Consider the following 11,204-nt stretch of genomic DNA (forward strand, 5'->3'; position numbering starts at 1 on the left):
ACACACACCTGCATAATGCTGTCATCCCGCATGCTTTGATGGTACCAGTAGGTGTGTTTGACAGGAAACAAGGGCCGGGTTGAGGCATGTGGTGACACACTAGCACACGCAGTGCATACATGTGGAGTAAAAAAGGAGAAAGGCACCCGTTGCGGTTGGCAGCCATACCTGCATGGAGCTTCTGAGCATGTGGGTGAGTGTGCAACCATGTGACTGTGTGGTGTCAGAGTGTCTGTGTGTGGCTTCTCCGGGATCAAGCCTGAACCAGGAACCTCGATGTGCGTAAACTGTGATTTGGCTATCTCTCTTCCTGGAGGAGATAAATCCTAACCATGCTGGTGTGTCAGTCACTCAGTAATTACTTCATCCTGTCACGACTGTCTGAGAATGCAAGCCAGTGGGAACTTGCACTGTCACTCTTTCATTGACAAAAGGCAAAAACAGTCGGCGTCGCTCAGTGTCAGTTTAAGGGTATTTTAAGGCTAAGAAATTACTTTACCATAGTATCAATCATGTGTAATCATTGTGCATTTCCATTATCTGAATTGATAGTGATTTCCTGCCTGGACATGCTCTAAAGCAGAATAAAAGTCAATAGGATTAAACTGCAGGACTTAAAGCTTTTGTTAGTGGCTGTTAGGTGTTCATGTTTACTTACGACTTAATTGGTCCCAGCTTGTTATGGCCTGGAATGCTTTGATTATAGCCATTTAGGGAGGAAGAGTGGCATTTGGATATCTTTTGACACAGGAAGAGAATGTCATTCATTCCTCTCCTCCTGCTCTTGGTTTGAAGAAATGAGAGAGGGGCACAAGGAGGAGCTGACAGGGCTATGGTAAACTGGCTGAGGCATTGGACCTCCTGCTGTCACACAAGCTTCCTGCTAAAAGAAGGAATCTGTAGTTTTACTTTGAGGATCCCAAATGTAAAGATGCACACACACACGTGAGATCAGGTGGACAGGGGCTGCTCTGTCAGGTAGGGGCTTTCCCACTCCTCCCTTTTTGCTCTTCCTGTCTGTGTTTTAACATCAGAAGGAGCAAAGGAAAAAAGCAAAGCCCCAAAAGGATTTTCTTAGTGTTTACTGTGGATGATCCTCATGGCTCCTGTATGCTAAAGCTGGGCAAGGCAGGGCCCGCAAACTCAAAGCTCTCGGTGGGTGAAAAACAGAAGAGGGGTTAGGGTATAGAGTTAAACCTCCTCCAAGGAGACTAAAAAGATGAAACATGCTTTTTGCTCTGTTCTGTTGACAGAATGTTAAACATTTTTTAGACTTTTCTTGGCAGCTAAATTGTGTGGTTCATGTTGCTTTCACTCTTCAAGAGAGAAGGAAGTATGTTAAAGTAACTCTGGGGAATGGTGCATGGCTGTAAGTGGGTGGTTTGGGCTGTGCAGTGTGGGAGGCCAGGCCCCAGTGCAAATTAAAGACTTCTCTGTGAAAGTCCCAGACTGTGTGTGTGTGTGTGTGTGTGTGTGTGTGTGTGCGCCTGTGTGTACGCGCCGGTGGGGAAGAGACCCAGTCCTCCCTCTTTTTTTTTTTTTTTTAACCAGTCATTAAAAATAAGCCACAACTCACCCCCGATACACACTGAGAGAGACAGCAAGAGGGAGCGAAAGAATGCATCTCCTCTTTTTCCTCCCTTTCTTCGAGCTTTGCTGCTTCACTAACCAAGTAAAACAGGGAGGAAAGGGGGAGGCTGTGATCAAGGGGTACTGATTCCACTCAGAGGTTTTTAAGACACACACTCAGACCCCTCCCCCGTGTTAAGAGAGGCAGGAGTTTTTTTTCTATCGAGGAGGAGAAAGAGATGAATGGGGAAAGGAATGCAGAAGACAAACGAGTGCTCTCGGCAGGAGAGTGGGAATGTTGGAGAGACTATTGTTCCTCCCCCATCAGATTCTGCAGGGAGTGGATGTACACACGTAGGAAGAGAGGGGTGTAAAAAATCACACCTGAGAGACAGCTCTGTAGCTTCTACTCTGATATTTATATTTTCCCTGAGACATGGCATTGCTCGCTGATTTGGACATACACAGATGTACACACACAGCCAGTGCTTATAGCTGCCATCTCGTCTTTCCCTCCGCCCCCCCTCCCTCCCTTCAACAGGATGTATAGGGTCAGAGGGTCAGGACTGGAAACCACAAAAGACAGTATGCGTCAGTATAGCCTGGTTCTTGTTCCAAATCCCCCCGTAGCTCCTCTTGTACCTCCTACCTTTTCTCCATACCCCTCTTTTTCTCTCAATTTCCTCTTTCTCTCTCTCTCTCTTAACTTTCCATCTCCGTCTCTCCATCCATTCCCCCCCCCCCTCATATAGGAGGCACAGAAGGCCTTACGTTTGGTTTTAGGCCCAGATGGCTTTGACATGCCTCTGGCGGTGGATTAAGCCTGCCAGTGTCTCCTTTCCCCTCCATATGCAAGTGGTCAGGACAAAGAACGTCAAACAGGGGAAAAGGAGGAAGGAATGCAAGGGAAAAAAAACAGGACTGTGAAACAACACCCATAGCTGATGTTACACGGCATTCCTGGAAGAGTAAACTTAAACGCTTGTAAAAACCGTCAGCCAGCCTTCCTGTTACTTTTGTGCCCAGTCATTTTATGAATCAAGTTATGACTTTTTTTTTAGCTTCTTGGAGTTAATCCCCAGAGTGCTTGTTGCATGCTAACCATGGAAAGGAGAAGTGAACTTTTGACCACATTCTGCTGCATTTAAATGTAAATCTCAGCTGCAGCAAGCAGTGATCCTTCATGTAATGACATGACATCGGCATTGTGTTTCAGCCCTCTCACTTAAGGCTGTGTGTGTCAGCCCCTTGTGTTTTTGTCTGTTTTGCTGTGTGTTTGCTATATTGTCCATGAGTCCATTATTCCCCAGGCTTGCGGTTATAATTTTCTGTATGCGGCTGTAAGTGCACAGACTTTTAGTTCTTGGGAACAGTCTGTCATGTTTTATGTGTTTATCACTTGGAGACAGTGTGGTGGCAACATATTGCTGTGTTGTAGGTATTTTTAGCATAGCAGACAGTGGCCTAAGTGGCCTGTATTATCCACTCAGCAACACAAATACCACCATTTAAGACTGTCCTCTCTTTTCTTTCACTCTTTGTCTCAGTGCGCATGACATTAACAAGCTCCATATTCAGAGATTTATGTAGACCTAGTCACTGCTCAATTACAAAGCCAGTATAATTTGATGACCAACTGATCTCCCCCAGCTACATGATTTTGTTTTTAGGTATGCCACGGCTTGCTGCAGTTGCTCATGCTGTCATTGCCGGCAGTCTACTCTTAAAGTCAGTCGTTGAGCAATGCTGTGGGAAATGAGTGCAGTCATTGCATGCATGAGATGTGTGGGTGTGTTAGCTTTAGCACTGGGGCTAATGTTCGGATTTATGCCCCACGAAGCAGCTGGAATGTACAGGAACTGAAGGAAACGGCACAGTAAACTTATCTTCTGTCCTATCCCCTTTTCTCACTTCTCTTTCTGTTATTCTGTCTTTTTTATCTCTCTCCCTCTCCTCTTACACTGAGTGACTATGCTCTCTCTTTCAACCCCCTGCAGGTAGGTCTTTTGGACAGAAACAAAAGACTCATGTGTCTCTTCATGTGGTTGTGGACTAGTCAGGGTAAAGCCCTTGCCAAGGAGCAACGGAATACAATGGAAATGGCCTGGGGCCGTCACAGGGCAGGTCTAATGAGAAAGCTGCCGTCATGTAAGAAACGTCTTTAGGAGATTAGCTTGCATGCTTCAGTACTGTAAAGGGAGGAACTTTGGGATTACATCTTTAACCAAATCTTGGATGATTGTACTTGACAAAAAACATCATCTAGTTGCTAGTAATAGTGTTAATGTGTTGATGAACAATTACACTGCTGTTAGAAAAAATGTCAGTTATTTTGAGATTTTAGGGGGATATAAAATAATCAGTTACATATTTCCGGAAAGACATCACGTCCCCCACATAGGTAAACATCAAAACACTACAAAAGCAGCAGGTCATTTCCACTGCATAATTAGGCTCAACTCAGTATTGGTACCAGGCACTTTTCTCTAGTTCGTTTTCCACTGCGGATAGCACCACCTTAGTGTATGAGGGATTCTTAGCCATAGCGATGCCGCATAAAACTGCTGTGGTATCTTTATCGCTGGAACCTTTCATTGGCAACAAAACATTGTTTTGCGTTTTGCTGGCGAGTGATTGAAAGAAATTGAGGCCACGAGTGATGATAGCTTGGCTTTCTAAATAGCTGGTTTGTGCAGAATGTCTCATGTCACACTAGTGACGATGCTCTTTGACCAATCAGTGGTCTGCATATTTTAACTCCACCTTCTACCATCGACTGAAGTTGCTTGGAACCTTGACTGAGGTGGTACCAAAAAAGTGGCCACAAAAGAGGAATGCATTTAACCAGGCTTTCTTTTTTAACTTGAAGCTCAGGAAAGTGGGTTAAGTGAAGTGAATCTCTTGATTAAGAGTGCGCAGCTGCCTGCCAGGTTAGTTGTGGCTGACAGTTAGTAAACACACTCTTACCTAGTGATTCAAGAGGCACAAACCTGCTAGACCAGTTACCCACTGTTGACATGGGTTTCTGTCAAAGAGACACATTGAGCACAAGGCTTTGTTGATAGCGATGTTGGTCTGAGGAAACCAGAGGCATATCTATATGCTTTCTTATGCATGCTTATGTTTAACTTCAGAAAAACAAAACAATTTAAATGCTGCAGGATGTTTACAACACTGGTACCATTTGCACTGAGAACTCCCTCCCCGACAAGCACTCACACATGCTAAATATACTTCTTTAAAAGGCGCTTGCAGACTGCCACCTTCCCCTCATACATACACAGGCGCAAACAGTGGGCTATTGTGTCTGACAGAGTTTAGGCATCTGGAGAGCAGAAACCCGCTCTGGTGACCTCTGACCTTTGGTGGCTGAGAGGCGTAGACTGACATGAGGGTCTCTGGGAGACTTTCAGGTGACTCAGACGGCTGTCAGAATACTTTTAAAGCACTATTGTAAATGCATGTTTTGTTGTGTCTCTGTGGTATTAGCTGATTAGCACTGATAAGTGCTGAGCAGCAAACCTGCTATCTCCACTTATTTTAACACGTCAAAACACATTGAAACTCAAGGCTTTTTTTGTAATTCATTTTTTAAATGTTTACAGTAAGTCATAGGAGTCTACTGAAGGCGGTGTTTAGTCATTTAGAAAGTGCCTTGCATTGCTGCATTGTTGTTCACAACAGCAGTGTAATATCATCCTGTGTGAACCTTTCAGGTAATTGTCAGGCCATGACAACCCCGGAAACCCGGTGACAAGCTTTTTGACAAGGATCCAATACAAACTGGTTGGTATGGTTTAGTACTCAGCTGCACAAAGCCTATGCTTCAGGGCTAGAAACATTATTGGATATTCATTTGTAACATAGTGGCCCCCAGTAGTTGTCTCTACACTGGTATCCTTGTCTTTGATTTTAAAATGTATGCTAGCTGCAACCCATTACTCCCGCTGCGTTTTCTCCTTGGCTGGTGTTTAGGTGGGTGTCAGTGCAGCTGCAGTGTACCCTGTCAAGGTAAACGAATAGCCAACAGAAGCTCCCCTCTGCTAGCTGCTGGTACAACGCCAAGCCTCCCAGCAAACTTCATGTTGCTATTTGTTGCCATGGTGATGCCATCACAAAGGACTCCAGCTGGTTCTGGTGTGTGTGTGTGTGTGTGTGTGTGTGTGTGTGTGTGTGTGTGTGTGTGTGTGTGTGTGGTGTGGTGTGTGTGTGTGTGTGTGTGTGTGTGAGGGAGGGAGGGAGGGAGGGAGAGGAGAGAGAGAGAGAGAGAGAGAGAGACGGACAAATGGACAGAGCGAGCAGACGGAGCCAGGCAGTAACTCTGATTTACCCTTGTCCCTCCTCCTCCTCAGTCTTGTTCAACTCCTCTTCTCTGTTCACTATTCTCTGCCCTCTCCCCTCTGGCAGACCCTCATCCCAAACACAGGGCAGCTGGGCTCAGCTGTCAATGTTCCCCCATACTGACCGCCCCCTTTCCGGGCCTTTGTATTTGTTTGGATGGTGGTGGATTTGCCCTTGGCCCCCGCGCGGGGGAGCCCGTTCCTGTTAGCTAGCATCTTAAATCAAACCGTCTGCTCCTTGAAGTGGCCTATCACACAGATACACAGATTGGCGATTACAAGGCAGCTGCCTGCGTTCAATCTGTCTAGTAACATGAACAAAATGATTAAATAAAGGAAACACCTTTGCAGAAACATAAATGAGACACAGTGATCAGCAGAGGCAAAAAAAAAGAGGTGGCTAGCAAGTATGTTTTTGTTCTGGAGGCAGGAGCAATGAATGGAGACTTTGCTTTGTCTCAGGGGAGAGAAGAGGGCTTTCTTTGATATTATCAAGCCCAGAAGTGGGGGAATGCTCTGCCAAGAAGAACTGCTATTCACACTCGCTTGTCAGCATGGGACTTTTGAAGTATTTGTCAAAAGGGGATTTGGCAGAGCGCCACTAGAGTTTTGTCATTCACAAACTCTTCTCTTTGGGATAACAATGCTCTGTGACGGAAGAGACATGAAATTCCACAAATCCATTTCTATTAAGTGTGGAAGTTGTTCTCAGTTCCCAAGAGAATTTGAATGATGTCTTTTTTTTGTGATCAAAGCTCCACTAACCTGATATTAGGGAGTGACAGGAAAAAAAACCTTTTTGTGTGCTCATCAGTGTTTATCTGTGGTTGGTAAAGAGTTTTCCCACATTTCTTCTCTAGGGTCTGATGGAATCCTGTGTCACATTCCCATTTCACTCTGTCCTTGATAGTTTGTGTATGTGGGAGGTCCAGGGCAGTGTAGCTGTCTAATGCTTTAATGGCTGCAAGAAGATCAAGCTGTTTTCTTATCATTTGTGTGGAAATTGGAAACTTGGCTGCTGTTTTATGAGGACAGTTGTTTTTGGTCAGATGATTTCCCCTCACTTTTGTCAGACAGACAAGAATTAGATTTACTTTCAATTTACTTTCAGAATTAATTTTATCTTTCAAATTTGTATTCAAACTTTCCTTACATAGGAACTTATATACATTCATTTGCAAAATGTTTGATGATGCATACTTGCATCCAAGTCACTGGCATGGGCCAACGACTTGCCCAGTCACTGTTGACAACAGCTACTGATTAATGGAGAGCATATCAGTGGCAGGAAGCCTGTGGTCTTCCTTGATGTGGAGGGGTTGAAACGTTAAGCTGGGTTGTGTCAATCTTATTTGTGTTCCTCTCCATGCCTGCATGTGCGTGGGCATGTTCCAACTCCCACCTGTGTTTACTTAACCTGTCTTGGCAGTCAAATCCCCCTGTCATTCTCCAGCGTGTCTGGCTCTCGCAGTGACAGTTAGGTGGGAAATGGCGCGCCATCTCCTGTTTCATACATACAGCGCTTTGTTGAGCGGTTGAAAATCCTCTGTTCTATTAACCCTTCCCTGTGACTTTTAGATGACTTCAGGGGATAAAAGCTCTAAAAGAGGTTGACATTCTATCCTTGGAACCTCCACGCCCGATAGGAGCAGGACCTCGCCCTCTCCCTCTGTGTGACTGCTTGTGTCTGTTCACTGTGTATTTTTTGTTCTCTTGTGGGTCTGTACTCAGTGACCTTTCTGAAGATTAGCCCAGGATGTTGATCATATTCCCTACACATCTGTGAAAAGTTTAGACAGTGCTGCGTATCGCGGCATGCTCAGATGATTACGCCTAAGATGTCTTTGGCAGAAATGCTTGCATATACAGTACCTCTAAAAACATCTGACATTTAGCTGTAGAAGGAAATACAGTAAGTCATCTTCTTTTGTCTTTCTTGTGGTGTGTTACCCCACCATCAAAGGCCCTTATATTAGCAACTGTGATCTCATCTCAGGACTTTCCAGCTTGTCAAAACCTGAGTGAAATGTCATCTGGGATCATCCAATCACTGCTGGTGAGGCAGGAGGCAAGAGGAGGGTTGGTGGAGGGCAGCAGATGACTCTGACAAACCAAGAGGATGAAGTCAGCCCTCCAATATGTTAGGGCCTTTCTGTAGCTGTCAGTGAGATGGCAAGACACAAAGCAAAATAAATCCTGTCCTAATAGTTTTAGACATGGCTGCTCGTGCTGGGTGTGGTTGGCAACAGTTGTCTGCCGCACACAGAGCAGCGATCTCGCTGCGGTAGGATGTTTGTCTTATGTAGGGATTAAAAGGGATCCAGGAAACCCGGTGTCCTAGTTTTGCAGCAGAGCAGGGAGAGAGAGAGACCTTGTTTTGATGATAGCACCAGGCCAGGAAGTAGATTCCAAGGCATAATGAAGTTAGGAGGTGGCGGATTTTGTCTTTCTTTAGACAGGCTATGTTTTTTGTCTGTCGGCATAGTTCTACACACAGGCTTCTAAATGAGTATTTGTGTGTGTGTGCGTGTGTGCGTGTGTGTGTGTGTGTGTGTGTGTGTGTGCATGTGTGTGTGCGTGTGCGTGTGTGTGTGTGTGTGTGTGTGTGTGTGTGTGTGCGCGTGTCAGACTCCATTGTCTGTGCAGAATCTGGAGCGGTAACCTGAGAGGGAGAGGTTTACTGATGATGATGCTTTTTAATCTATCTATTTTTGGATTTAATACAATGCATTTGGAGTGTACTGAGCTCTCGAGCTGTCTTCTACAATAGATTTCATCTTCTATGATATATCATGAATATAGTTTATATTCTGTGCTATTATACTGTACGTGCAAACAACAGCAATGCACACCAGCATGCAGGGCTATATTCGCCACATCCAATTGTTTTGATGTGTACAGTAAGTGCGCAGAGGGTTTAACCATCTAGATCAGTGGGTCAAGTGGCTGACACACTAATCTTATTACTAGACAAGGCTCTGATTTGTTAAAGTTGCCCCTAATCTACTGTCCATTTCGACTCCAACATAGGGACCCAAGACCTCTGGGTAAATTGTCAGGATGTCAACTGTCACCAAAATCATTTCCTCTCAAACAGTGATTCATTAACATTGAATATGTTGTATTTTTTATGTTTTTTTAATTACAATATTTTCTTCCACTTTCTTCATATTCATATTTTCTATGTTACTTAACTGCATAGTTGCTGCATCAATCCATCCAATTGCCAATATTAATTATTAAATGTGTATTTTAATGATTTAGGGTGGCACTTCAAAAAAGTGGGGGAGCTCACAATACATATTACAAAAAGAATGGTTGAAATTGCAGCAGCGTTGGCAGAGATATCCTGACTTTTAGTCTCTAGTATGGGTCTAATCTCAGAAACCCTGTATGCTAACATTTCCCATAATACAGCCAAACCTTTCTTCCTAAATGCCTCTTTCAAACCATACACCTCCTAAGAGCTTTATTGAGATGTATACTTTTATACATACTTTCATCTTTTTCTTCCTTCCCTGCAGTGTCATCATGCATCACTACCTACAAGAAGACTCCTCCCCCAGTCCCACCACGGACCACACCGTCCAAACCCTTCATATCCATCACGGCACAGAGCAGCACTGAGTCCGCTCAGGATGCCTACGTGGACGGGGGCTCCGGCCCACGGGCAGGCATCAGTTCCCAGCCGGGCCTGTCCAACTCCACGGAAAGCATCGACAGCATGAAAGCCCTGACAGCAGCCATAGAGGCGGCTAACGCTCAGGTGCATGGCCCTGCCAGCCAGCACGTCACCAACAGCACCATCACCATCACTGCCACCGCCACCACCTCTGCCATCACGCACGTCTCCACGGAGAGCAAGGCGCAGAGGGAAGCGTTCCGCAAGTCCCTCTCCATAGGGATCCAGGTTTGTGGATGAGGGTTTCTGTTAAAGTTCTATAGTGGGGGCTGGGTTGGCTCAGTTGGTAGAGCAGGCGCACACATACATAGAGGTTTATGCCTCGACACAGAGGTCTAGGGTTTGAGCCTGACCTGTGACGATTTCCTGCATGTCTTCCCCCTCCCTCTCTCCCCTTTTTCGCTTAGCTGTCCTGTCCATTAGAGGTGGAAAGCCCAAAGAAATGCATGCAGTTTGACAGTTTTTTCCCTCCTCTTAGGTGGATCCAGAGGAAGGAGGGCCAACGGAAGAGCAGTCTAAATTCCAGTCGATAGGAATTCAGGTGGAGGATGAGCGATGGTGAGTAGTGAGACAAAGCGAGAAAACAACTGTAAAAGTGAAACTAGAGAGGTCTGATGGGAGGGATGAGGCAGAGATAGCATAAGTAGGAAAAAGACTTGTGGAGACAGAGAGAGGTTTGTAGGGTGCTCTGCAAGCTTTTGCCCCCCTGCACTGGGGGGCAAAAGCAGCTGTCCCCAGTTTGGGGGAGATTGGCATCAGAGCCCCCTCAGCCAGGGGCCCCAAGTGACAGCTGGGCCAGAGGATGTGGTGGAGGGAGCTGGGTGGGTGGAGGGGGTGAGTTGACAGCCATCTGTTGCTCCAGCCATTGTGATCCAGGCTACTTTGAGGCTGTGTGTTTGTGTGTGTTTGTGCGCGCGCGTTTGCATGTGTGCGTGTGTTTGCATATGTGTGGAAGGGAGGGAGAGAGAAAAAGGGAGGGAGTTTTATTGGGTTTGTTTAGTACTGAGAGCACTGAGAGACTGCTGTGCTGTCAGCTACAGACTCTCATTCTGAAACATGTTCCTAGTTTGAGGAGAAGCAGCCTAGTGTGCATGCCATTTCATTAGCTCACACTGCAACAGGCTTATTGAGGCCTCTGTTGGGACACGCAGGCATTTATGGTTTCTTTGTCTGCTTTGGCTCACCCTGTCAAAACAGTGACCTTCTGTTTGGTGAAGGAAGTTGACAAATTTAGCCGCAGTGCTGATTTCATGCAGTAGCCAAAGCATGCTTCGGGAATTCAAAGAGACATCACCTTTAACCAAAAGTCACAGTGATGGTCAGTCCAGCACTTAAAAAACACACACTTACACAGTGTCAGGGAATGTGAGGGGCTTTCTGAAAGGGGAGGTCTCAGCTGAATGACCAAGCTCTGAGTTCCCGGAGTTGCCAAGCCAAATATTAACTCATCCAGAAACCCTCTGAGTATGCCGAGGCACGGATGTTATGCAGCACTGCAGCTTGTGTATTTCTCAGGTTAATGTTTGGTAGGTAGGGGTGTATTTTTTTTGATGGTGCATGTTTGATTGAGTGTGTGTGTGTGTGTGTGTGTGTGTGTGTGTGTGTGTGTGTGT

The 11,204-nt window shown here is 45.6% G+C and overlaps 1 protein-coding gene across 5 annotated transcripts in view; it reads left to right on the forward strand.

Annotated features, from left to right (window-relative positions):
- dlgap1b (discs, large (Drosophila) homolog-associated protein 1b) overlaps nucleotides 1-11,204 on the forward strand; it is an 85,697-nt gene that overhangs the window by 67,634 nt on the left and 6,859 nt on the right. For all 5 annotated transcript variants that reach the window (XM_032503739.1, XM_032503735.1, XM_032503734.1 and 2 more), the window contains 2 exons: nucleotides 9,434-9,819; nucleotides 10,070-10,149. In XM_032503739.1, the coding sequence (XP_032359630.1) occupies nucleotides 9,434-9,819; nucleotides 10,070-10,149 (466 nt within the window). The remainder of the gene's footprint in view (nucleotides 1-9,433; nucleotides 9,820-10,069; nucleotides 10,150-11,204) is intronic.

This window comes from Etheostoma spectabile, chromosome 22 (genome assembly GCF_008692095.1).
Source record: "Etheostoma spectabile isolate EspeVRDwgs_2016 chromosome 22, UIUC_Espe_1.0, whole genome shotgun sequence".
In the NCBI taxonomy this organism is placed as follows: domain Eukaryota; kingdom Metazoa; phylum Chordata; class Actinopteri; order Perciformes; family Percidae; genus Etheostoma; species Etheostoma spectabile.